Here is a 27,827-nt window from a genome sequence, read left to right as displayed (position 1 = left end):
TTATGCCCCTGTTGATAACATGCAGCTTCATATACATGCTAGTGTCGGAGGGTTTTTTCCCCCTGTCCATCACATTTCTATCCCACCTTTCCTCCTAGGAGCTCAAGGTAGCATACATAGATCTCCCCTCCCCCTTTTATCCTCACAACAACCCTGTGAGGTAGGTTAGGACGACAGCATGACTAGCCCAAGGATTTGATCCCAGGTCCTAGTCTACCTCTAACCACTATCCCACAGAGGCCTGCTTTGCTGCTGCCATGACAGTTTAGTCTCGAGAGAGAATATCTGAAAAGGGTTTACAAAATCTGGTTCTCAGGAGAGGGTTTTTTGCTTTGCTTTGTTTTGTGTTAAAGGCAATGAATTGTTCTGACCATGGAATAAATCAGACCTGTTTTCTTTGTGTTGTCAGATGGAACCCAGAAACCTGGCAATAGTATTTGGTCCAACTCTTGTGAGGACATCTGAAGATAACATGACGCACATGGTTACCCATATGCCTGATCAATACAAAATTGTAGAAACGCTTATCCAAAAAGTAAGTGAATCCATTTCGCCTTCCCAAGCGCTTAATACTGTCAGACCTGCTTCCTCTTGCTAGATCAGCTTTGATTCTGACTCTTCTCCTTTGCGCAGCTCACTCCTTCTTTTCCTTTATTTCCGCAATGTCCACATTATTGTGTCTTTGGTGGATTTGTTTTTCACTTCTTTTATTTTAAATTGTAGCATGACTGGTTTTTCGCAGAAGATGATGCTGAAGAACCTCTTGTAAGTACTGGTCCTTTTAACATTTTGGATTCCACCTCCCTCTTAGTTTAGGCCCCTCAGCCCTGCTATCTCTCAAATGAGCTCATATTTTCCCCCCATATGTTACTTGCTCCTTCCCAAGCAACTTACTTGCTCTTTACTTCACAAAGTATGCAGTTAATTGGAAGGATTTCTCCTCTAGAATGAGCTCCACCCCCCATATTCTGCTTTTTATTTTTGTGTTTAAGAGATCCGGAGGAAATGGTGTTTTGGGGTGAATAGTTAACAGCTTTCTAAATACTGTTAAGTCATAATGAACCCATTAACTGTGAAAAGATGATGAAGAGATCTTTGTTTATTAACTGTAGACAGCAGTTCAGGAGGAAAACACTGTAGAATCTCAGCCAGTGCCAAACATAGATCATTTACTCACCAACATTGGAAGGACGGGAGTGTCTCCTGGAGATGTATCAGGTAACTTTTGCCTGGACAGTCTGTAGGATAGAAAATTCTCTTCTAATGATTTGTTTTAATCTTCTTCTATTTCCTTTCTTGGCTAATAACTTGATTTTTTCCCCCTTCCCTTCTCAAAGTGATCATAGGTGTTTTTGTTTTAAGAGAACATAGTAGGGCATGTTGCATGTGACATAGGTTGGAATGCTTTCTTGGTTTAAGAGAGGGACAGTTCATAAACAACAAGAACAACTAAGCATGCTCACGACTGTGTCATTAACCATGGTGATTGCTCCATATAATTCTTACAATGAGGTGGACGAGATAACCTGCAGTTGTGTGAATGGTTGTTGGGATGGCAGAAAGCTCAAATCTTCCACACTCAAATAATCCTGATTTTCAAGGTTAGGAAGGCAAATCAAGGTTTTAAAGTTAATTTTGCTTGACAGATAACCAACATTTCCCCCCCAAGTATATTGTTAATAGGCTTAATCAACATTGACTTGCTTCTGTTTAATGATGACCATCTTTATTATTTGGCTAAGTACTGCGGTTGCAAACTTTCGCGGCGACTTTCCCCCACACTGCCACCGGCACTGATCACTAACCAAGCATGTTGTTTATCGCAAATGTTATCCCTCTGTTTCTAGTTTGTGTTTTAGCTCGTAGAAGACTTTTTTTCAGCAGTTTATTGAAACAGTCCCTCTATCCTGATGTTGAAACAGGAGAAGTGGGAGGAGTCTATCACACGGTGATGTCACTAGTGGACTCTGTGATGTCATTGATGGACAGCTGGAACTGTAGGAAGAAGGAGGACTGTTGCCCACACTGTAGCTGCCTTGTCTGCAGAAACCCCCGTTTCTTGTAAATGCACAAAGGATTTAGTTGATCTGTGCTGTACATTTTTTTTTCTTTCAAAGAGTATTTTGAACAGATCAATGCTACTTTTTAAAAAGTGTTTCTGCTGTTTCTTGTTATTTCTGAAGCAGACCCTGAGGAGAAATAGCATGGTATGGTCCACCAGTCTTTCTAGTCATTAGCCATGTGTCAAAAGGGGCAGGGCATGGGGGCTCAGCTCATTAATTCTGAGGTGGTGGGGACCCCCTGAGAGTTGGAGAATGGCAAAATAAGCCATCTTCTGGGGTGCTGCATTTAGCCCCTCCTTACCCCCTTTATAACCGTACGACTTTTTGTTTTTGTTTTTGGCGAGAGTAAAACTATGGTGTCCATTTTCATTTCATAATAGCGCTTCTTTGGCTGTTTTTTTTTTTTTTTAAGACTTAAGCACAAAACTGATAGCTGTGGAAATCTAGCTAGGGACAAATTAAAATTTCCTAAATGCGGAGCTCAGAGGAGCGCCTGAATGTGAAACTGGGGTGTCAAAAGACGAACCCCCAAAGTCAAAATACCAACTCCTTACCCATCTACCCAAACATGTTTGACAGACTTGCACATGTGACTTGCAATAAAAACCTGGGGGGCGGGGGATTGTTTCCGAATGTAGCCAAAGGCTCTTCTGAAAGAAATCGATGCATTGCATTTGCAGGAGTGTACTGAGTACAATCCTGAACAGGTCTCTCAGCTGCGGTTTTTGCAGGGCTGTGTACTTATAACATTGAATAAAAAATTAGTCTTTCTGTTCTGTTTTGTTTAGAGGAACAGGGCTCCTTTGCCATTTCTGTCATTGAGCTGATTCTGCCTACAACTCACGGCATCCTTTCATGGCGGTGGCTTTCTGTGGTGCAAGCTGGCATCTTTGTGAGCTCTTACTGTCCACTTTGTTCTGATTATTTTGATTTTTTTTTACCAGTTTGCTCTCACATTTTGTTCAGTGCTTGACTTCTTTCATATGTCCAGTGTTGTCTAGAGCAAAAAAGCAGACTTTGAGCAGTGTTGACTAAAGTGTTGCATTTTGATTTATCAACAGATTCAACTACTAGTGACTCTGCAAAGTCTAAGGTAATGCATTGCATTTGGGTTCTTTGGTGGCTTTTGGCAGAACCACAAGGCTCTTGTTTATTTTTGCTACAATAGACAACTCGGCTACCCCACTGGAGTTATTAGCATGGAAATGCCCTATTTCTGTAGAATTCCTTTAAGATTATGGGGAAGAGCCGCTTAAGTTGGAGGGATACTTCAAACTTTGCTCAGTGATATGGTAGGGGTCGGATCCGCCCCATTGATTTTGCACAACTCACGATTGGCCTGGAAACCAAAATTGCAAACCGTGGTATGATCATGGATGTCAGCTCAGATTTTCAGGCAAGTTGTAGTTTCTGCAAACTGTCGTTGGCTGAGAAATAAGAGGGCATCAGCAATAGACTCACCCATTGCCATGTAGCACTGTAGGTCATTTGGGGTGAAGTCTAGTATCAGTAGTATCGTTGGCGAGCCAGTGTAGTAGATGGGCTTGACTGGGGTGACCTGGGTTTACCCATGAACTTTACTGCAGGCAAGTCAGTGGGTTGCACTTAAACTTTCCAGTGGCAGAATGTAGCTTTCCTGCCTCACTCCTCCTACTGCAGCCTACTAATCTCCATGAAATGCTGCTCCTGGGGAATAGGGGACCCTGAGGGAATGATCCCATAGGTAAGTAGGTTAGGCTGAGAGAGTGTTACTGGTCCAAGATCACCCAGCAAACCTCCATGGCAGAGGAAGGATTTGAACATGGGTTTCCTAAGTCCTAATCCAACACTCTAACCAGTGCCCCACACTGACAAATATACTCTGTCAGAGGAGTCTTGCTTAAAATATTATGTACCATTGTGCGTTAAAGCATGTTTTTATTTTCTGACCTCTAATTGTTACTGCTGTTGTTGTTTTTAAATTTGTGTCTCTCATCCAGGGTTCTTGGGGATCTGGAAAGGATCAGTATAGTAGAGAACTGCTTAAGTCCTCCCTCTTTGCAGCAGCCAGTCGCAAGCGAAAAAAACCAAAAGAGAAACCGCAGCCTAGCAGCTCTGAAGACGAGTTGGATAATGTGTTTTTCAAGAAAGAGTCTGTGGAACAGTGCCATGGTGGCTCCACTAAAGAGGACGTAGAGAAAGAGACGGCTGGGAGAAAACAGAGAGCAGCAGGTCTGAAAGAGAATAGTGTTAGGAAATCTTCCACACCAAACAAAGAGGAAAACTTGTTGCCAAGGAAAGAGAGGGCACACTCAGATGATCCCTCATCAACCTACCACCAAAAATTTCTGAGATCTCCAAATCTCAGCTTTCGGCTGAGTACTCAGAAAGATTGCACTAAACCTCCTGTCTTGCAAGCCTCTACTCAGATGGAAGAAACGGTCTCAGACTCTGGCACTTTGCTCAGCACTTCTTCGCAGGCATCTCTGCAGAGATTCACCAGTAAGAAATTGGCCCACCCTGAAAATAAATGCAGCGAGTTCTTAACAGCCAGCTCCAGCACCAGCACTTCGGATTACTCGACAACCTCGTCTACTACGTACCTAACCGGGCTGGATTCCTCTCTACTGAGCCCGGAGGGGCAGTCGGTGATAGAGAGCAAAGGAGAGGAGGCCGATGACGAGAGAAGCGAATTGATCAGCGAAGGTCGGCCTGTGGAAACGGACAGCGAGAGTGACTTCTCCGTTTTTGCCACCAGTTCAGCCGCAGAGAGGCTGTTCAGGGGGAAGATGCAAGATATGGTGAAGGGCGGCCGGAGGGACTCTGAAGAAAGTGAAGTAAGTTACACCGAGGGAAGCTTGACGCCAAAGTTGGACAGCCGCAGACTGTTCAGTTCACACAAACTGATTGAATGTGACACTCTCTCTAGGAAAAAGTCAGCCAGGCACAAGACCGACAGTGAAGGCTCTGGAGATGCTAAGTGTGAGAAGGAGCTGCCATCAGTGACCAAAATGTTTGACATCATGAAGAAAGGAAAGTCAACCAGCAGCTTAGCAGCCTCCCCCAGAAGTGAGCCTGAAAAACTAGAACCTACGTGGAGACTAAAGATTACCGACAGGCTCAAACTGAGGCTCAAGGCTTCTGCAGATGATATGTTTGGAGTGGGCCATCAGAAATCAAGCTCTGCAGAGACTGCCAAGAGAAAGAACATCAGGCGAAGGCATACGTTAGGAGGCCAAAGAGACTTTGCTGAAATCAGTGTTCTGAATGCATGGAAAGCGCAAGAGACAAACAGGGAGAGAGACTCTTCAGCAGTGAACCGGCTGAAGCCCAAATGTCCAGCACAGGACCTCTCCATTTCGGACTGGCTTGCACGAGAACGTTTACGCACGAGCACAACTGACCTTAATACGGGTGAAAGTGGAGAGCCCCGACTGGAGAACGCGAGCTTAGCAGATTCACCGAAGACAGAGCTCTCTTTGCCTGCAGAGACACTGGCAGAGGACAGTAGTCGTTCTGGTAGTCTTACTGTGGTTCCTAGAACCCCGGTGTTGAGACCACCCCAGCCACTAGATCACATCAATGGGGAAAGCTACCAGAATATGAACAAAGGCAGCTTCAGTCCAGGAGTTGATGCCCATCCTCATAAATTATCTGGGACCCAGGTGGTTAGATCTCGATTTTACCAGTATCTTTGAAATGGAGCAGTAAATGTCCACTTCAGCAGTTCAGTAGCGGCTTCACTGTTAATGTGTCCCCACTTGTTCTGTATATATTTCTTTTCTGTACTGTGTGATTTTGCAGTTATCAAATGAGACTGGGTTTCATCAGTATGCACTGTGGAAGAGTCTTTACAGAGCATTAATACTGCAGAACATTTGGGGGTGGGTGGGGAGGGGGAGAGAGAGAGATTTTAAAATATATATATAAATATATATATAAATAAATATATTTTAAAGAAAAGTATATTTGATTGCTGCATACAAATGTTGAACAAAGCATCTAATGCAAAATATGTAATGTGTACATGGTTTTTATGACTGACAATTGACATTAGTATGCAGAAAAAATATTCTTTTTGGGTTTAGTCACTAACAAGTGCCTCATCGGGGGGGAAGGTTCATTTGGTTTGTTAGGGTGCCATAATTGTTAAATTAGATGATAAGTCGTTTCATGACATTTTACAAATTTTAGCACAGGTGGGTACAGAGCTTCCATTCCTTAGGCATTCCAGTTGGATTTCTGAGTTTTATATTCCATTTTTAATACAGTTTTTTGAGTTTTATGTGACTTGAATTTTTAATCTTTCTGTAAAATAAGTAACTTAAATGTACATACTCCATGTGTATCTTTTCCTCAGATACCAGATTTGATATAAATGTTGTAACATAGGCGTATAGATAGTAGATCCTGGATGGAACTGGTTTCTTTTATTGAGAATATAATTCTGCATGCAGACTTTAATGACTCCAAACCTGTATCATGCCTGTGTGCATACCCACTTAAAACACTGGAAATAAAATTGTTTTGGTGATTCTTTGCATGGACTGACTGTCATACTAGAGGGGAACAATGAAAAAACCCTCTAGTTTAGATCAGTGGCTTCCCCCAGTATAAGAAACTGAAAGGAGGTAGTTGAAAAGGTCTATGGATGTAGACAGCGAACCATTTTGAACATGGCAAACATGTACATTTTGTTTGCTTATAAGGAAGATCATATAACAAGAATTCTCTTGCAAGTAGGAGCAGGTTATGCAACCAACACAGAGGGCTCGTTCAGGTGCACTGAAGGATCAGTGCACACTCGGGGGGACTTTGTTATTTTCACCATGAGGACATCAGCATCAGAAACTGCCGCTGAAGTTTCCGAAGAGGTGTCCCTATGTGGGGCAGAAAGGCGACGTTTGGAAAAATTGCCAATGGCCTTACGGAGCCAGGATGGATTCACACTTAAAATGGCAAGAAATTTTACAGCGGTAAACACAGTCAAGTGTGGTGATGCTTCTTTGTTCACACGCACTGACCATGTTGCGGAGCCCTGGTTGGCTGTGCCTTGTTTGGCATATGTTCTTCGTATATTTATGCATGCAGACATCTCCGCTCTTTGCTGTGTTTACTGCTGTTAGCATCCAGATGTAAGCACCCAGGAAGCATGCTTGCCGAAGTCTGAAGTGGCTTTTTGCTTGTGCAGTATGGTGGGCTGAGGCTAGAGTGAACGAAAAAACCGGTTTCTTCCACTCTTGTTGCAGATTGCTGACAGATGACACAGGTACAGCTGTCCATATTACTGAGGGACTGGCCGTTGCACTGATCAGTTCAGAACAGCACACAAAAGATGTGGCCTTGTGTACGTGGCACCAGTGCTCCCATGGGGGAGTGGCTGATCACTCCGCTTGCTCATGACTCAAATCCCTAAGGAATTTGTTAGCCGCCCCCCAGCTTTGCGTCTGTTAAAAACAAAACAAAACCGAGTGTGCTGTGGCGAGTCCGAGTCCATACACAAAGTCAGCGGTATGGTAGTTCTAGAAAACAGTCAAAGAAGTAGGGGAACCACAAAGATTTGCAGGGGGGCATCTCATTCCCCCTTCCATTATTTCCTCTTTCACTTCCCTAATAGCCTCCATAGCCTTTCCCCTTTTCCTGCCTTATCTCCTTCCCTCCCACCAGCCAAATCTACCTTTATCTCCCTCCCTTTCTTCAGCTTTCCCTCCCTCCTGGCCCTGATGAACCCCCCCTCATAGGCAGAAAGGGCCCTGCCCCCTTTTCGCTGCCTTTTACTAACATAAACCAAGGCTACAACTGGCAATAGTGATTGTCTGGCAACCCCACAACAGCCAGTTAAGGATTCATTTCCTGAAGCTTCTATCATTTGGGTTTTTTTTAATCCCCAGGTTTTTTTAAAAAAAAGATTTCAGATTTTTCTGCAAACCTGGGACTTATTCTGCGTTGATTTTCACTGTAAGATTACAAAATGTTTAAAAATGCACTGATATGGTGTGGTGTAAAAATTCACTGTGACCACTTGGGGGAGCGTCTGAGCTCAAATGGCTTGCTACATCTGCAGATTATATGTGGCTGTGTTTGTGGCAGCTAATATTGCCATCATCACAGGCGGGAGGACTGCTGATATGAATCAATTTACTTCAACATCAGCTTTCGGGGGCATGAGCTCCCTTCATGCAATAGCTAGGAAGTGAATGGGAAAGGTCTGTTAGGGACATGCATGGCTAAGTGCCTCAGTACTGTATTTGCCCCCCCCCCTTGATTAACAGCCCTTTTTTTAGCTTTATAAATCACATGCATAGGAACATAAGAAAAGCCCTGCTGGGATCAGACCAAGGCCCATCAAGTCCAGCAGTCTGTTCACACAGTGGGCAACCAGGTGCCTCTAGGGAAGCCCACAAACAAGACGACTGCAGCAGCATTATCCTGCCTGTGTTCCACAGCACCTAATATATCAGGCATGCTCCTCTGATCCTGTAGAGAATAGGTACGCATCATGACTAGTATCCATTTTAACTAAAAAGTAAAGGTCCCCTGTGCAAGCACCGGGTCATTCCTGACCCATGGGGTGACGTCACATCCCGACGTTTCCTAGGCAGACTTTTGTTTATGGGGTGGTTTGCCAGTGCCTTCCCCAGTCATCGTCCCTTTACCCCCAGCAAGCTGGGTACTCATTTTACCGACCTCGGAAGGATGGAAGGCTGAGTCAACCTTGAGCCAGCTACCTGAAACCGACTTCAGTCGGGATCGAACTCAGGTTGTGAGCAGAGCTTTTGACTGTAATACTGCAACTTACCACTCTGTGCCACAGGGCTCTTATCCATTTTAACTAGTAGCCATTAATACCCCTTTCCTCCATGAACATGTCCACTCCCCTCTTAAAGCCTTCCAGGTTGGCACCCATCATCACATTTTGGGGCAGGGAGTTCCACAATTTAACTATGCATTGTGTGAAGAAATACTTCCTTTTATGTTTTGAATCTCTCACCCTCCAGCTTCAGTATTATGGGAGAGGGAGAAAAACTCCCTGTCCACTCTCTCCATAACCATGCATGATTTTATAGACCTCTATCATGTCTCCCCTCAGCCGCCTTCTTTCCAAGTTAACAGCCCCAAGCGTCTTAACCTCTCCCCATAGGACAGTTGCTCTAGTCCCCTAATCATTTTGGTTGCTCTTTTCTGCACCTTCTCAAGCTCTGTAATATCCTTTTTTAGGTGTGGTGACCAGAACTGTACACAGTATGCCAAGTGTGGTCTCACCATAGATTTGTACAAGGGCAGTATGATATCAGCAGTTTTATTCTCTATTCCTTGACTAATTATGGCCAGCATGGAATTTGCCTTTTTTACAGCAGCAGCACACTGGGTTGACATCTTCAAGCTATCCACTACCACCCCAAGATCCCTTTCTTGGTTTGTCACTGCCAGCACAGAACCCATCAGTGTATATGTGGAGTTGGGATTTTTTTGCCCCATTATGCATCACGTTACACTTGCTCACACTGAATCTCATTTGCCATTTTAATGCCCATTCTTCCAGTTTGTAGAGATCCTTCTGGAGCTCTTCACAGTCTGATTAAGGATAAGAAACACATACTTCCAACCTTCACTCACAGTGAAGAAATGGCATGTTTAATTTTTGCCTTGTTCAAAAGCTGTATGTAGAGCACAAACATGATACAACAGAATGTATGCCGGCACACTTTTTCCTTCCACACTTGTTCTCCCCCCCCCCCCCCCAAGAAAGGTTCTGTTTTCTATATGTGGAAACATGTAACCTTTCATTCTTGTGGTGCAGTCTCAGCAAAGATATGTCATGCTATGTTAAGAACATAAGAAAGGCCCTGCTGGATCAGACTAAGGCCCATCAAGTCCAGCAGTCTGTTCACAGTCTGTTTGGGAATGAACTCCCAGGGTATGGTTGGAAAGCACATGATAGGCCAGTGTGGCTGAAGTTGAGTCGGAGCACTGCTCAGTGAGTGCCCGGCCAGGAGGTTTCTTGGGAATCTTGTGTAAGATTTTGTGAGTTCCAGGATGGAAGGTAGACTCTTCTTTTTGCCATCAAGTCACAGCTGACTTATGGCGACCCCGTAGTGTTTTCAAGGCAAGAGCGGAGGTGGCTTGCCATTTCCTGCCTCCAAATCAGGCCCATGGTATTCCTTGGTGGTCTCCCATCCAAATACTTGCCGGAGTCGAGGCTGAGAGTGTGTGACTGGCCCAAGGTCACCCAGCAAGTTTCAGTGGCTGAGTGGGGATTCAAACCTAGGTTTCCCAGATCCAAGTCCGATACCTTAGCCACTACACACATGAACACATGAAGCTGCCTTATACTGAATCAGACCCTCGGTCCATCAAAGTCAGTATTGTCTACTCAGACCGGCAGCGGCTCTCCAGGGTCTCAGGCAGAGGTCTTTCACATCACCTCCTCGCCTAGTCCCTTTAACTGGAGATGCCGGGGATTGAACCTGGGACCTTCTGCGTGCCAGGCAGACGCTTTGCCACTGAGCCACGGCCCCTTCCCAATTGATGCCCACTTTTATACAGATCAGGTGTGGCATATGCAGTTGATTTGGCTAGCCAGTCATATTTGGATGTTGAGTGTAAGCTGTTGTCTGATCTATAAAAATGGTGAGTGTGTTTGTCAACTCACAATTGAATGCAATGGAAATCTTTGGTCACAAGTCAAGTTTTATTTCTTCTCCTTGTGGAATATGCTCTCTAAGTCAGTCTACCACTGGTTCATGCCTGTGTTGCTGTAAGCTCTATGAGTGTGTAATAGTACATTTAGTTGCAACCATACTTATTAACCATTCCAAGGGTCTCCAACAGGTAGCTTGTGAGCTACTGGTAGCTCACTGGCTGCATCAATAACTTGTGGATCCTCTAGAACGGGTCGCAAAAGCGCAGCTCCCGAGCCACAAGTGGCTCTTTGGGCCCCTGAGTGCGGCTCTTCCCACGTGCGGAAGCAGCGCCCTAGGCCGGCCGAAGCAGCGGGAGGGTCTCCGAGAGAGGAAGGAGTGGCCCTTCCTCCTTCTCGCCCCAGCGCCGTCCCTGCCTCCCACCATTGCGGCGGCGGCCGGAGAACAAGAGCCCCTCAGCTGCCACCCCCCTGTCTTTTCTTGCCGCCTGGCTGCGCGCATTGGTTTGGCAGAGAGGGGGCTCCTCCCTCCCTCCCCCCTTCCTTCTCTCCACCGTGAGGAGTGAGGCGTGGCTGTCCGGTCCACGTTTCGGTGGCCGCCGCCTTCCCTCCTCTGTCTCTATGGGCGACCGGAGCTGGGAGATCTCTCAACCCCCCCCCTACCTCCTCCTCCTCCTGTTGGCTCCGCCTGGCCCCGGGCGGGGAAGGCGACGATGCTTCCTGGGCCAGGACCGTGCTCGCTTCACCCTCTCCGCGCCTCAGACTGAGAGTTTGGAGCCGGTCCGGCGCATCGCCTTCCTGCCCCCCGCGCAGGCCGCGTCTTGCCCGGCCGGGATCTTGCGGGGGAACTTCCAGGTTGGGGGGCGGATTTCGCGCCTTAATCACCGGCCCACTTGGAAGGGGTAAACTCTCCTCCTCGCCTCTATGATTCTATGCTGGGTGATGGGATATTTGAAAGATCTTGGCTCGTAGCCATAATACTCAACACTTCTAAATGGAACACTCTCAGTAAGTGGTGTGAAAATAATTCTCAGATGCTCTGGCAATTATTTGATAAAGCATAGTCAAGTTATATTAACTGAAGTTTTTGTTGATGGCATCAGAGGCATGTTTTTATCAGCATCTGAACTGGAAGCAATGTACTCGGACTTGTCAAAACAAAACACTTTTAAGTCGCATAGATTTTCAAAGCATCTGAAAATTATTCACATGCATAATTCTCGCATTGAGATCAACAGAACTTCAAAATGCTTAACTGTTGAATTCATGTCCAATAGTTGCATGTGTACAATCACAAAAATCAAGAAATAATTGATTGGTGACAAAAATAATACCAAAATGTAAGCATGCAGCCCTTTATTTTTGCAAAGGTGTTTTTTTCCCCTTTTGTGCCTGGATATTATATTATGGAGTTGTACAAATAAGATATTTACAAAAGAACACTCTAGCTTTGCAAATGTGATGGTTTTAAACCCCCTCCCACAACACTTCCACCCCCCAAACTGTATCATGTTGACCTTCTCCCAAAGCATATTTTAGAACCATGCATAAAATCGACCTTTGGTGTTGAAAACTACTCTATGTGCCCAGCCACATACAGTATTTATTTATTTATATTTATATATATATATATTTATATTATATATGTACAAAGGTTTTCCATTATACAGAACAGTACAGAAGTGTACACCTTTAAAAAAAAAAAATCCACACTGAAATACAACATGATTTACCCAGGTCTCAGTAGAATGGAAAACAAGGGAAGCTAAAAGAACCAGCAAATGCCTAAATGTGAAAACCATTATTCCTCCCCCCCACTTGGCATTGCAAATTCTTAAATATAATCCAAATGGCAGTGCATTTGCCTAGTACACATCAATGTCCGTCTCAGTTTCGTTGCTCGTGTACAGGAAGTGTCCAGCATGCTATTTATCAAATGTACATTATAGTATCAAATGTTTTGGCAAAAAAGATATTTTTAAAGTAACCATGAACTTTTGTCGACAAAAATAGAAATCTGTAACAAATCTAAATAACACTAAAATAAAAGAAAAATATTTTAGTTTCGGTTTTTATATTTTTTGCATTATATCGCATGATGTTTAGGTCTTAAAAATAGCTTTATACAAAACAACTAATTTTTTTCTTTTAATAATACATTTCTTTTCATGCTTGATACATTTCTGTGCACACATACTTTTAATTCATTCACACCCTGCTGTTCTGTTTGTAACCCCTTCTAGCTAAAGGACAGGGGAGAGAAAACCCACTCTGGCATTTCGACAGCAATGAATGCTTACAAAACTACTTGTGTCTCTAACTTCTAATACCTATCCAATATTTAGCACAAATTTAGCGTTAAGCTTCAAACGATACAGCAAAAAAATGGTATACATTCCTCAGCTAAGATATCGGTTGCAATCTCCTCAGAAACTGGGAAGCCTTTGGTGAACTTGCATGGGCCAGTATAGAGCTTTTAAGATGGCTCCTTGGTGGTGGTGGAAGATGGGTTGGGCTTGCTGACACTTCCGTTCTGTGACTTGTAGCTGGTGAAGCTGGGTGTGTGGATGGACCGGATGCTCTTCATACCTTGGTTCAGTGAGGTGGGAGAGGTGGAAGAGGGAGAAGAGGAGGAAAAGGAAGATGGAGGAAGAGGGGTTGGCCGGCCATTTTGAGTCTGTATCGAGAATGAAAGATGGTGGTGACTTTTACCTGTATGAGTAGGATTCTGGAGCTTTAAGGACCCATTAGAGACGGATGGGATTAAGGTAGCAGAGTGGGAGCTACGACCTGTTGAAGGACTGAGAGGGTTAGAAGGAGGAAGAGAGGCTTTACCAGGTGGGCTGAGAAGGTTAGTGCTATCGCCACTAGATACAGAGCTACTTTTCCCAGAGGTGGAAGAAAAGGCTGGAATTTTTGAAGCAGGTAGGGTAGGGGAAGTAGCCTTATAGTCCCCACCAGCTTTCTTAGCACTTCCATTAGCCTGCAAATAAAGATGGTGGGAGACAGTTTAAGTCAGCACTCATGATAAATCAAAAAAGGGACGGCATGGGAAACTGGGTTTACAGAGAACAGGAATTACTAGTTTGAAGCCCGCACTAAAACATGTAGCTGCAGAATGGACCTGGTAGATCTGTCCCCACTACACCACACACACACACATAGAACTTGAACAAAGAATCCATAGAGTGGGGAGTAGCTGAAAGGGGGGAGAGAGCGAGAGTGAGAGTATGACGCCACAACATCAGGACTGATCACCAAACTGGCCATGCGTCAGGATTGTTATGAAGAGGGGAAACGTTTTGGCAGATGGTTAATATGCACCGACGGCAATCTTGTTAACCGGAGAGTTAGTATTATCCATGGTTGCCTCTCAAATGCTTCAAATAATTTCTGTTCCCTGACACTTCGATAAAATTACAACTGAGGACTCAAAACAAAACCCCAAAAAAGCAGATGGTTTTTACCGCAGACATGCACAAGCATGATCAAAAAGGACGATGGCTCCATGCCCCCCTCTCCCAAGCCCCGGATTTCAATTTCCAAATTTCAGTGGGAAGACAATGTCCACGATTTGGTATCATCCAAGTCAGTCAACTTGACTTCACCAAAACACACCAAAACACACCACAGCTTTAAGTTCGTCCCAAGATCGGGCTTAGGGTAAAACTACCTGTCTGTATTGCCGCTGGTCCTGCAGTTTGTGCGGTTTGCTTGGTTTGTCAACAGTTCCTGGTGGCCTACTTTTGGTGGCTGCCGGGACTGGCATTCTGCTTGTCTGTGAACTGCTGGCTGAACCCTGCAAGAGAGGTTTGGGGTGCAAAGGAAAAAGAGAGACAAGGGAAATGGAGGTGAATGTTGGTTCGTTTGCAACAGGCGGGATCGTATGTCAGGAGCAAAGCTGCTTTGTGTGAGAAGCCAAAAGCCCTCCATGCAGAAAAAGCACCAAAAGAATCCACATCCAAAGTCGCACCGCAGGTGTTAATTCGGGAATCAAGAACAGAAGGATCAAGGCTCAACTATCGATCAACCAAGCTTTACCTTTCCCAGGTGCTCTTGCACCCCTGGCAGAATTACTGCAGCAAACCTTCCTGTATTTCCCATCACCAAATCAGCAAGATAGATTTGTTTTAAAAAAATAAAAACCACACCACACATTCTATTAGCAGTTAGACACCTTGTGGATGTACCAAACAAGCCACCCAAAAGGAAGCAAACCAATCAGAAGACACCTTTGGCTTAATAGTGATTATTATTATTGCAGGTTTTAGAAAGCAGCTGGCGTTGTGATTTCTCATACTAAAGTGTACCTTACGTGAAGCTGGAGAAGGGGATTCTACATCAGCATTATTCTCTTCCAGCACTATGGATTCTTTGGTTGGGAAAAAACCTGGGGCAGGGGCTCCTCCTGATTGGCACGTGGTTTCGGAAACCGATTTTGGACTCATCTCGCTAATAGTGCTCTCCAGCTGCTTAATAGTCTGCTCCAGACTGTCCAGAGTTCTGTAAGTGTTTTTTCTAATTTCATCAGTCCTGGAGATTTGGGCTGCAGCCTCCGCGTCTTGTTTCCCAGAAAGGTCGTCAGGCCGAGAACTGGCGATTTCAAACCTTTGGGCCTCTTTGTGTTGCTTGACGGTCCCGTCTTCTTCCTCCTCTTCATATACCACAACCTGCAAAGTTTTCTTGCCCGTTTTGGTTCCTGTGCGGATTGCCTGCGTAAGAGCAGCCAGCTGCTTCTTGGGGAATTTGAACTTAAATTTCTTCTTAGCGTCTGCAGCCTCCAGCTTTGTTTCAGGAGGCGGCCCACAAATAGGACTAGATTTCCTGCCATCCAGCTTATCTGCGTCTTGCTCTTCAAGGAGTTTGGGTTGGGTTGGCAACCGAGACGATGTCTGAAGTCTGTATTGCTGCTCGAATCGGTGATTTGTTAAATAATCAGGGGGAGGCCTCAGACTGCCCTCTGTCTGGGGGACTGCATATGCCTGGGCATCACATGGGTCAGAGCCTTCATTTTCTTCATCTTCTTCCTCTATCTTCTCCTCCATCATCTTCTCCAGTTCCTCATCACATTCTTCAAAGATTGTCGACAGTCTTTTATAAGCTGCTCTGATATCCATTGGTTCGTCGAAAATTATGATGACTGGTTTTTTGTCCAAGCAAACAACTGAATCGTCGCTTTCAGGATTCTCCAGCACATTATGTTGGGAGGCCTTTTCCCTTTTGGAATCAATGTTAACAGTCTGCACATAATCACCTTTCTTATTTACTATATCGTGGACTTCTCCGCTTGACAGCACCTGAACCTCTGTTTTGGTAATCATGAAAGCAATGTTCTCCGATGGCAGGGTTTCTTCACCTGGAGAGCTAGGTGGAGACTCTACCTCATCAATGTTATTTAAGGTAACGTTCCTAGAAATTTTATGCCTCAGTACTATATGATTGTGACCACTAACAGGCATTTCTTGCTCCTGCAATGATCTAGGAGCTAAGGAACTCTCTTGAGTTTGCAAGTCTGTTTGCCTGGCAAGAGGTGCCCCTGTGTTTTCCAGCAACTCATTTTGGGGTGCACTTTGTCCAGTCTCAGTTGCTACTCCATAGTTCAGTTTTTGCCTTCCAGGTTCTACAGCTGGACCTTCAACCCCCCATTTTCCTTCATTTTCTATCAAATGGACACTGGAGATGCTTGCGTTTGGCTTAAGATAATTTTGCTTGGCATAATCCTTACTGTCCAAAATCAAATCTTTGCTGAAGGTCAAGTTTTCAGTCTTTGGAAAGCTAGATTTATTTCCTGTGATGCTGGAAGCACCCAAGCCCATCTCTTCTGTTCTCCCTTCTGGCTTGTCCTTGGAGTGGTCACTATCTTTTGATGCCTCCCCATACACCTAGGGGGAAGAGTTGTATGACTTAGTTACTGATTATTATAACTTTCGTTTTTAAAGGACTGGATCTATTTCCCCCCAATTAATCGGCATATCATCAGCAGATAAGGCACAGATAATGTGAACTTGCCACTCTGTACATCACTGCAGAGTCATTTCCATGGTCTTCATCTGACTTCTGTGCATCTTCAGGGGATAATTCCACATTCTGGTAGAACAGCGCATTTCATGTTACTGCATCAAACTATATATGCATTCAACATGGGTTCTAGATGGAGATGGTCCTTTAAACAACCCCTCTGTGGCGATTATGTCATGATTTGTTGCAACATTGGATACCACTGGTACAACACTGCTTCATCTTGACCTAAATTAAGAGTCCTTTTTTCATTGGTTGTTTTGTATCAGACAGAAACATTTTATGATACGTAGTTCTGCTAAGGGAAGCAATGACTCCACATCGTAAGCACTAACTGTTAGCCTAAAGCAAGCTAGCTAGCTCATTGAGACCTGCCCCTCTGGGACAACCGTTCCCCTACACTGGGTTGTTCAAGCACAATGCGGCTGTTCAGCTAGCTTTTCACGGCCTTAAATACTGATGTCTTAAGGGCTGCACTGGGGCACAGACAGCATTCAAAGAATATCACCAAGCCTGGACTTCTAAATCCAGGGAAAGTGCCTATCTGATCAAAAAGCAGTACGCCAAAGTATTGCCCCCAACCCACCACTGAAGTGACACATACTAGCTGAGGGGGTCATGAGCCAAAAAAAAAAAAAAGTCGCAGCTCCTCCCACAAGTAAAATGCAACCATCGTTTCTGCTTAAAATGAATCAGCTCTTTTCTGTGCATGAGTATTGGGGAGCATGTTATCATCTGTGCCTTATAATTTCAGTCCAACTGGATCTAGGGAGAGGGGAGTGTTTTGCTCTTGAAGCACATGGCTGGTTGCTAGTTCAAGGAGAAAATGCTTGCTGTGTAGAAGGCGATCATGACTTTGTTACCGGGTGCCTTTATTGCGGCCGGCCAGCCTACACAAGGAGTTGTAACGATACCATAGACTGAGCTAGCAAGGTGAAGGGGTTAGAATGCTAGACTTGGATCTGGGAGTTCCACTCTGCCGTGGAAGCTTGCGTGGGCCAGTCACACACTTTCAGTCTAACCTAAATCACAGGGTTGTTGTCAGGCTAAAATAGAGGAGAACAACGTAAGCTGCTTTGGCTCCTCGTTGGGAAGAAAGGCAAGGTATAAATGGAACAAATAAGATAGATCCAACAGGGTTACAAATTTCAACTACAATTTAGTATATCAGAATAGAGCTATGTCCAGCAGAAGTTCTGATTGCACAAAGGAGGTGTAGCCGCATGGTGTGAGTGTAAAAGGCAGCTCGGCCTCATTCGATCTTATGGGATCCACCTGTGTGTTCAGCCACTCTCTAAAACGGCAATTCTGTTGTCATACTAATGGAAAAGGGAAGCCATCATAGACACAAGTGACTGATTTGCCTTTCAATGCAGAAGTCTCGATGTTTAAAATATATACCAGACAGCAAACAACGGAAGAGAAAAGGACTGTCTACAAGCAGCGTCTAAGAGGAAGCTGAAACCTACTACGGCCATGCAGGTGTAGTTTTGTTAGCACTGAACAGGATGACCCCCCCACACCCCCACACCCCCGAAGATCATACCCCAGAAACAGATGAATAAAGTGTCATGCATGTTAGGCCAGACTGAAGAAAAAGAGATCGAGGTGGACATTGCAGGGGACATTGTTTCATGTGCGGGCAACAATATTCTGGTGTCCACAGGCTGGAACCTATGAAATTCTATTACCTACAGCCAGCTTGGTGTGGTGGTCAGAGTGTCAGACTAGGCTCTGGGAGTGTGTGTAAAGAGCCATTAAGTCACAGCTGACTTATGGCAACCCCAGTGAGAAGCAGAGGTGGTTTACCATTGACTTCCTCTGCAGAGACTTACTTGGTGGTCTAGGCTCTGGGAGACCTAGGCTGAACTCTGGAAGACCCAGGTTGAACTCTCCACATTGCCAGGGAAACTCACTGGGTGACCTTGAACCAGTTACATTCTCTCTCTCACTCAGCCTAACCTACCTCAACAAGGTGGTTGTTGCAAGGATAAACTGGAGGAGGCACGACTGATTGTGGGGTATATATATTTACACAAATAAAAGACATCATTTATGCCCTATTGGCAGAGTGCTATACAGTATAGAGACCACAGGCATGATGGCGTAGGAAGTTGTTTTTCTCTCCTGGACCAACACGTTCTGCGCCATGGCCCTGAATTGGTCTAGATGGGGAGGGGCGAGTCTTTGCTGGGGAGGATGGGTGGGAATAATCCCAGCCTTTGGGATGGGGGAGAGAACAAAATGGCCTCCAGTGGCTTCAACGGTTAGATTTTCCTTTGAGTAGAGCACTTGTGAACTCTTCATGATCCAGCTCATTTCAGAATTACTATGAATAGCACCCCAGTGATTTTTAATCCTGAAGGTGAAAAATAGGAATGGAATTTGCCCATATTAACCCCAAAGGAAGGCGATCCTGAATGTAAGATGATCCTCCCCCAAAAGAAATCTATACACAAAAAAGTATTTTTTATTATTGTATATAACTGTAATGTAGGCAAATTTATGCTGCCCCCCCCCCTCTTTGACTTCACTTTTGGGGAGAAAAACTTAAATCTTCTTTCAGGTAAATAGGGTAATTTTGTATTAACAATTTTCCCAGAGCTTGAAGCTCCTATGGGATTGTTAATGATCATTTCCCACTGAATAGGTCAACCTGCAAATAAATGGTGATTTTTATCTATATCCCTTGGAGGAGGATATCTGTATTCTGTGGAATTGAAAATATGGAATGTCTGCTGCTTCTGCATGCTGTCTGAGAATACCCACCTGGTATTGTCAAGTTCCAGGTTTGGAAGAAAAGCAGGATGTAAATTTTAAAATATATAAAAATCAAAATACAAAGACACAAGGTATGAAAACAAGGTACCCTTTTTTCTTTCAACAGTACCCTTGGCATGAGCCCCGTGGAGCAGAGCGGTAAGCTGCAGTACTGAAGTCCAAGCTCTGCTCACGACCTGAGTTCGATCCCAACGGAAGTTGGTTTCAGGTAGCCGGCTCAAGGTTGACTCAGCCTTCCATCCTTCCAAGGTCAGTAAAATGAGTACCCAGCTTGCTGGGGGTAAAGGGAAGATGACTGGGGAAGGCACTGGCAAACCACCCCGTAAACAAAGTCTGCCTAGTAAATGTCGGGATGTGACGTCACCCCATGGGTCAGGAATGACCCGGTGCTTGCACCGGGGACCTTTACCTTTTAGTACCCTTTTCAGCGTTCTTTGTGGTAAAACAGTTTTAATAAATGGCAATGGTAGAGTTCGCCTATAATTTTAACAATTGCATTTGTCAAAAAATCTAGATCACGGTGATTAAATGGGAATCCTTTTTTTGTTCTCAGTTATCACCTCTTATCAGTCCTGGACCTAAAAGGGATCAATACCCACTAAACAGTTGGGATGGCAGAGGAAATCTCAAGCTCATTTTTGAGATGTATAAAAGCTTATTGCATCTTGGGAACTTAAGTTGGGTCCTAAATCCAGACCAACAAAAAACAGAGGCATCATGGGACACACAGTGAGCAACATTTACAAGGCATGAGGTTAGTCCAGAAGCAAGGAAAGAAGGTGAAACTGACACTATGTGGCAGAACTGAAGGTGCCACTGTTACCTTCTTCTCCTTGGGATGCGTTAAGGCCACTGGCCTTGCGTCTTTTGTGTGTGTGTCATTTCTGGTCAGTTCAACGTGACTGTTTGAATTTATATCCATGTAAGAGCACTTCTGGAAAGCCTAAGGAGTTAAAATATGGCATATTATCAGAAGATCCCTTTTTGAGCACGAGCCAGGCGTCCCGGTGGTCTGTTCGCAGGGAACTTGCAGATTTGGGGTTGGATCCATTGTGAGCAGACAGGAGAATGTAGCTAGCACGTAGTTCTGCACATACGGGCAATAGCACAAAGGCTGCAGCAACACACAGCCCTTCAATATAATTTTTAACAAAATAATACATACATGGGAGCACTGGGATGTACAACAGAAGGTTTGCATGATTTTATTTAGTTCGATATTAGAAGCAATACTTCGTGCCATGTTTTGTACACATAAAAAATAGCAGGGTATAATCCCTTCCATGTAGTGCAAGTGGAGAGTGAGGCGTAATTTTAGTGCTTCCGCTTGCCCAAGACTTGTTGCATCAACTGAAATCTCCTGTGGGATCCAACCCTTTTTCTTAAGCTGTTCGAGTCAAGGCGGGGCTGTCTGTAAACACACTGGCCTTAAGAACCAGCCAGGACAGCGGTGTGGTTGAGCTTACTGACAGGGCTTGGGATTAATAGTGAACAGTTTTCCATAGAAGCCAACGGGAACAACAGCTTCAAAGGATACTTTGCTACCTAACAAAAAACGCACACAGCAGAAGCCAGTGAAACATGGTCACTGTAAACAGTGGAACTGGACTGAATGTCTAGATGGTGCCTGTGGACCTGAACAGCATTGTCCATCATTTAAATGCCACGGAAGACCCTCTGTGTTGCAATGGCTGGGTGCAGGTGGCAGTTCTTAAACCCTGGGATAATAATTATGACAGACACACGCTTCCAAAATGGAAACAGTCAGGATCAAACCTTCATCTTTGGCACACTTAATGGTTGTGAATGGGTCGGAATCTTACTATTTCACTCCGGGTTTTCCTGACTGGAACTCAACTGTGTCTGATGTGTGCACCACAAAAGCTCAGTAAGGAACTATCCCATAGCTATTTCCTTCACCGGCATCTTGAACCTGCGGAAGCAAGAGACACAAAGGCATCCCTCCCGTGCCAGTCCAGTTGCATCCCTATACCACATTGTCCATTTCAGTGGGGCATACGCCTTCCCTAACACTCTGCTCTGGGGAAACAGCAATGCATACTTATGTATGTGTCTGTCCAGCTTCCTTGGACATACCTGTTGCATGTAATACATACCTGTAATTCTGCCATTATTCTCTCGCCTTCCTCTTCTTCTTCTTCCTTTGCAGGTGGAATAGTGCCAGTCAGCAGGGGTTGAGAAGAGATTTGATCTTCTTTGGGTACTTTAGGCTGTGCTCCTTGAGCAGAATCTTCACTGTTTTCCTAAGGATCACAGAGAAGCCGTGTATGCAGTGTATAGGCCTCTATTCTTCACTTGGATTTTAAAGGAAATCACAGTATCCCAACATATCTCACAGATAATATTTGATTTCAGCAGCATAAACTTTGCCATTCTCTACAACATATATATGAACGCAAGGTTTTTCTACTATACTTTTCCTGGGGGGTGGGGGCTTCAAAAATAACAGATGGATTAAGCTCTAACTCACATAAAGTTTTCTATGGAATTATTCTCTCAAATTGATCTCCATCTGTGTAAGGTGTGTGCACTTGTTCAAATAATGTTTAAATTTCTTAGAAACACATTGAGTATAAACAACTTTTGATTTGCAACTGACATTATCATAAACAAGAGCGCAGGAAGAATAACTCCTACGAAGGGCAGCTCTTACGCAGGGATGGTTGGAACAATTATTTCCCGGGCATGACTGACTTGAGTATTTCCCTGGGTCATGGCTCTGTCCCTGCAATTTAAGCTAAGTTGCCTCGGTCACCAAACCTTGACCACAGGGGTGTCTTTCCTGGCCACGTAGCTGACTTCACTCAGTTTTGTGCTCAGTCCAGATCCTAGCAGGTAGGTGCGACGTGGAGGAGGAGGAGGGGGAGACTTCACAAGCTTTTCGGTTGCTTGTTCGGCATGAGAAGTCTCTTCTGAAAATTAAAAGAGATTATGCTACTGTTAATAAGGCAGTGGTTGATTTTTTTGGTGTGCATTCTGTTTATTTCAGTGGGAACAAGATATGCATCTGCATAACTCTCTTACTGATATTAATGGACTACGAAGGGGTGCATTATCAGTGCAAAAAACCTCACTGTATACATGGAGGTGTTCTGAATCAGTGGTGAGAGAGAGGGAAAGAGATCTTGGGGTTGTGGTGGAAAGCTCAACAAAAATGTTGACCCAGTGTGCAGCAGCTGCGAAAAAAGGCGAACTCTACACTGGGGACTATTAGGAAAGGGACTGAAACAAAACAGCCAATATTATAATGCCCTTGCATAGAAGAAAAAGAAAAGGAGGTTTTTATACCCTGGTTTCCCTACCTCAAGGAGTCTCAAAGTGGCTTACAATCGCATTCTCTTCCTCTCCCCACAATGGGGGCCTCGTGAGGTAGGTGGGGCTGAGAAAATTCTGAGAACTATGCCTGGCCCAAAGTCACCCAGCAAGCTTCATGTGGAGGAGTGGGAAAACAAACCTGGTTCTGCAGATTAGAGTCCACCACTCTTAACCACTACATCATAAATATCTATGGTGCAGCCTCATCTGGAACAGTTTATGCAGTTCTAGTCACCCTGTCTCAAGAAGGACATTGTACAAGTGGGGAAAACTGTAGAAGAGGACAACCAAAATTATTAAGGGCTTGGAGCACCTTTTCTATGACAAAAGGCTAAAGTGACTGGGAGTGAACCTGTTGCAGTCTTATCCTTATTTTTAACTGCATATTGTGATATATTTGCTGAGGACCGAGGCCCCTTAACTGGAACTGGTTTTTCCTCCAGTGAGTCCTTTCCTAAATAAGATTTTGGACCTCAGAAATGGACCAGTCACATTTTGGTTCGCATTGAAAAGAAGGTTGAAAGGGTCAGCCCTGAAACAACTCACATCAATATCTTGTCATGTTATCTTGACCCCCTCCCCTTACCACAGACTTCTAATTTCTCGGTTGTATCACTTTTGGGTGAGGGTGTAGCTTGTGGTGGCATCTCGAGGTTTGGGATGGATTTCATGATGTTTGCTTGTGCTTCTTCCAGGAGTTTTTCAAACTCCTTCCCATTGTAGTGATCGAGATTTTGTCTTTTCTCCTCCCATTTCTTCTCTGCTTTCTAATGGGAAACAAACGTGCACATTAAACACTTTGAATTCTGCTTTGGCTTGATATTCTATTTAAACTTCCCTCTACGAACTGTCAATGAATTAAATCTGCCGAGAGTTCTTTCTCCCCTCTCTGCCAAGTTTCTGCCCTTTGCACAATTTCCAGTTGGCAAACACCCTACATGCATTCCACCCCTTCACCAAAATGGTGATCTGGAAGCAAGAAGAATCAATGCGCACATTAACAGCTTCCCTATTTGAGGTTGCTTTCACATGGAGATGATTCCCCATTGTGTTCTCACTGCTACAAATGCAGAGGCTTTCACAATGGGGATATTCTATAGTGTTATGATGCTGTAGCAATACACCCACTACTGATTTTTTTTAAACAAAACCTAGCAAAAAAATCAGCTGGGGGGGGGGGAAATGGTGGGTAGGATAAGCAAATGTGAGGATGGTGCAAACATTCTGCATGTTCCCATCCATGTTGCGATCCAGCATGCTTTGAGTACAATCTTTCTGGAAACTGCAGCAAAGCAGAGGAAAACCTGCAAGGGGGGACGGACGATTACACCACAACGTCATGCAGAAGCAAAACCCACGCTGCAGTATGGGGTAGAATACAGACTAAAACCTCTGTGTGGAAGCAACCCCAATGGACCCAACATATGTACATGTGCATTCGTTTTTGTGTCTCTGTGTGTGAGAGCATTAGCTATCTCCATGTGCAGGGCTGTGTGTATTTTAGACTTTGAAAAAAGGAAAATTCTGGGTCCAGGCAATCCAGTTCTGCTAATAACATTGTGTATAATTTCATCTGTTTTTTTTTAAACTGTTTTGTGTAATTCCGCTTTTTCTAGTCAGAGGTGGGGAAGGAAGTATGCAGAACATTGAAGCCAAGATCGCCGAGGTGGAGAAATGGACCGCATCTCTTCAGACTGCAGGCAGAAGAATGGTACTCTATAATAACACTCCCTGCAAGCAGAAAAGTAGCAGAAAGGACAAAGGTTCTATTCCAGCTCTCTCTAGGGTTGCCAGGTCCCGTCCCCCCCCCCTCCGCCTTCACTGGCAGGAGGTTTTTTGGGCAGGATTGGGGAGGTGATCCCGCACGCAACATGATTACACCATTTCTGGGGGTAAACCCAGAAGTAATGTAATTGTGTCGTGCATGGAGCCTGGTCGATGGGTGGGAAATTGCCCGTTAATCCCAGCAACCTTGCAACCCTAGCTCTCTCCCTACTGTACAAGTTTTCTGCAGAGAGCGAGTTTGGTTTTTTAAATTAGATATCATGGAGCATGTAAAACTTCGGTCTCCCAGCTGTAGTCTGAAATGGCATAACCCATTCCATCTCATTCCCCGTTCCTACCCTTTTCATTCGAGTTCATGTACAGACCCAACCTGAGATGCCAATGGCACCTCAACGTACCTCAATGGACAGAGCTCTGTTTCTGGTGCTGGCGCTGTGGAGTTCTTCAATGAAAAGACTCTGCATGGTGGAGCCGTTGACCGACACAGGGGGCGAGTGAGGCACCTGCATTTGCGGTGTGGTGGCGGTTGCTGCCGTAGACTCCAGCATGCTGGGTGTTGGCTGATTCGATGCCGGTGAGGTCACTACGTGGCTGTTTGCCATGGGAGACGTTTGAGGGTGGCTGACCAAGGCGGTTGAATGCTGAGACTGGTGGATCACCACGGGAGAGCTTTGCACATGGAGGATTTTCATTGTAGAGACAGGGACCACCTCGGACTTGACCAGAGGTTCACCGGTGGGCTCAGCTACGTTGTGCTGTGGGCTAGGGAGGCCGCTCACTGGATGGTCCTGGTTTTTCAGGATCTCGGCTGCTGTGGCTTTCTCCATGGCGCTGTACTGTGCTGCTTGGGAGGGATCCACCCCCTTCAGCAGGCTGTCTGTAACGTTTCTACAAAAGAAAGGAGCAGCGTGATTCACATGGATCTTTTTTTAAATGGGGGGGGGCTCCCTCTAGTGCTCTTTATGAGAAAGACACAAGTCAAAACAGCTTCAGGCGGGCAGCAGTGTTGGTATGCAGTAGAAGAGCAAGGTTCGAGTCCAGTAGCAACTTAAAGACCAATAAGATTTTCAGGGTATAAGCTGTCTCGAGTCAAAGCTCCCTTCGTCACCTGGCTAAGGGAACTTTGACTCTCGAACGTTTATATGCCCTGGAAATCTTGTTGGTCTTTAAGGCGCTATTGGCTTCGAATCTTACAAGTCAAAACAATGTCTGCATATGGGATTGTAAAAAGAATGACTTTTTTAAGGAAGCAGGAGTGAGGGGAAACCACCTCGGTTAGTCTCTTGCCTTGAAAACCCCCATAAGGGGTCGCCATAAGTTGGCTGCGACTTGACAGCACCTTACACGCACAGGAGTGAGGAGACCATAATGTTGCTTTTGTAGTATTATAGCAAGAGAGAGAGAACAACACAAAATATAATACCTCTCGCCATGTGAGCTGATTTTGAATGGTTGACAGCTCTTATTGGTTTGCCGGAATTTTGTTGCAATTTTTAGCTCTCATTATTTTGCAATTTACTAATTTAGCTAACACAGTTTTGCATTTTACTAATTTGGAATATTTTCCTTTTTATTATGTGTATTTGTAACTATTAGAGGTAACTGTTGACATGTTTGTAATGGCCTATGGCTACATGCAAATAAAACTCATTCATACAGTGATACCCTCTCACCTTGCCCACATCCGGTAAATCAATGGATTGAAGACCTTAGAACTCTATCAGTATTTGAACTGATGGCATATAGATGACAAATGCATATGAACTAATTTTTAGATATTTGGAAACCGTTTATAGACACTTATGGGTAGATCTGCCACCACTGTTGTTATAGTTTTGTCATTACTTTATGTCTTCCTTCCTTCCTTCCTTCCTTCCTCCCTCCCTCCCTCCCTCACACACTATATTTAGTTGCTGGATTTAAAGTTTTTTCCTCCTTGTTCTTTTTTTCTGTTTTTTTTTTTAAAGAAATAATATTCATCTCACAGAGATTACACCTGAGTGCAAGCTACTAGGCTTTAGCAAAAGGGCGGCATTAATTCATATGAGGGCCAGTCTAGAGGGACCTGTGTATGGATTGCTGTGAGGACCTGCCCTTCTGACCAGTCCCAAAGTCCATCTAAAATTCTTGGGATGTTATAATACTCACTACCAGACTCTTTATGCTATAGAGCAAGGGCGTCAAACATATGACCCGCGGGCTGGATGTGCCCCCTTGAGAGTTCTTATCCAGCCCGCAAGCCAGCTGAGGCAGCTACCACCCCACACCCACACAATCTGGGCTGGCAAGCCTGCTGTGGGCTTGCTAGCCAAGGCAGCTACCCCACTTCCCGCACCCGATCTGGGCTGGCTAGGCATGGCCCAGCCCGGCTAACTGACATTTATGTCATATCTAGCACTCGTAACAAATGAGTTTGACACCCCTGCTATAGAGTAACAGATAGCAGACTATAAGAAAAGGGTGTTTATTGCTCTTTGAAGAAATGCTCCCTAGGAATCTACAAGTTGCCACATATGGGTCACAGAAACAGCTGCCTACCCAGTGACTGAAATGCATCAGGGAAACCTGAAATGTGGGCAAACACCCAAACTCAGCACAAGTTGAAAGTACTGATCTAACGAGACTGAAGAAAGCATCTGGGACTGTGGAATTGAAAGTGGAACATTTATGCACGCTTGGTGGTTTTGTAAAAAGATCAAAATTTTTTGGAGAAAGGTAGTTAAAGAAACCAATAGTTTGATTAATAATAAGGTAAAACCTGATCCGGCTTTTTGTTTATTGGGGATTGTAAGGGAGAAAATTAGCAGAAGTGATAGAGTCATATGCCAATATAGTTTTGCAGCGGCAAGAATTATAATAGCAAGATCCTGGAAGCTGGTAAATAGACCTGCAATTAAAGACTGGAGAGAGAAACTATGGTTCTATGTGCAAATGGCCAAACTAACAGATTCCCTACATGGGAAAGACATGGAAGAATTTAAACAATCTTGGTCAAAGGCCTTTGCATATTGGGATAAACTGGCAAAGACGAATCTTACTAATTTTGTGAACGGGCTGTAGATATAACTTTTTTTTAAGCTTAGTAGTAATTGTTGTAATATTAACCTGTTAAGACACTTCACCGGAAGTTCTGCACGGTGATGGATGGATATGGGGGGGGGGGGTACACTATTGGTGGGTGGTGGGTATTAAAAGTACTACATATGGATTTATTTCTTCTTTAA

General features: G+C 44.5%; 2 protein-coding genes across 5 annotated transcripts in view; one reads left to right on the top strand and one right to left on the bottom strand.

Annotated features, from left to right (window-relative positions):
- The window catches only part of ARHGAP21 (Rho GTPase activating protein 21), a 132,189-nt gene extending 126,315 nt beyond the window's left edge, over positions 1 to 5,874 (top strand). For all 4 annotated transcript variants that reach the window (XM_056857667.1, XM_056857666.1, XM_056857668.1 and 1 more), the window contains 5 exons: positions 410 to 535; positions 724 to 765; positions 1,113 to 1,218; positions 3,125 to 3,156; positions 4,043 to 5,874. In XM_056857667.1, coding sequence (XP_056713645.1) covers positions 410 to 535; positions 724 to 765; positions 1,113 to 1,218; positions 3,125 to 3,156; positions 4,043 to 5,740 — 2,004 coding nt within the window. In that variant the 3' untranslated portion in view covers positions 5,741 to 5,874. The remainder of the gene's footprint in view (positions 1 to 409; positions 536 to 723; positions 766 to 1,112; positions 1,219 to 3,124; positions 3,157 to 4,042) is intronic.
- Positions 5,875 to 12,385: 6,511 nt separating this feature from the next.
- KIAA1217 (KIAA1217 ortholog) overlaps positions 12,386 to 27,827 on the bottom strand; it is a 452,893-nt gene continuing 437,451 nt past the window's right edge. The window contains exons 15-22 of the mRNA XM_056857670.1: positions 25,002 to 25,491; positions 23,405 to 23,585; positions 22,264 to 22,415; positions 21,600 to 21,746; positions 20,306 to 20,425; positions 14,994 to 16,565; positions 14,357 to 14,482; positions 12,386 to 13,666 (exon numbers count right to left, since the gene is read on the bottom strand). Coding sequence (XP_056713648.1) covers positions 13,160 to 13,666; positions 14,357 to 14,482; positions 14,994 to 16,565; positions 20,306 to 20,425; positions 21,600 to 21,746; positions 22,264 to 22,415; positions 23,405 to 23,585; positions 25,002 to 25,491 — 3,295 coding nt within the window. The 3' untranslated portion in view covers positions 12,386 to 13,159. The remainder of the gene's footprint in view (positions 13,667 to 14,356; positions 14,483 to 14,993; positions 16,566 to 20,305; positions 20,426 to 21,599; positions 21,747 to 22,263; positions 22,416 to 23,404; positions 23,586 to 25,001; positions 25,492 to 27,827) is intronic.

The sequence above is a fragment of the Euleptes europaea genome, chromosome 11 (assembly GCF_029931775.1).
Source record: "Euleptes europaea isolate rEulEur1 chromosome 11, rEulEur1.hap1, whole genome shotgun sequence".
Taxonomy (NCBI): Eukaryota; Metazoa; Chordata; class Lepidosauria; order Squamata; family Sphaerodactylidae; genus Euleptes; species Euleptes europaea.
This window is presented reverse-complemented; position numbering and strand designations above follow the sequence as displayed.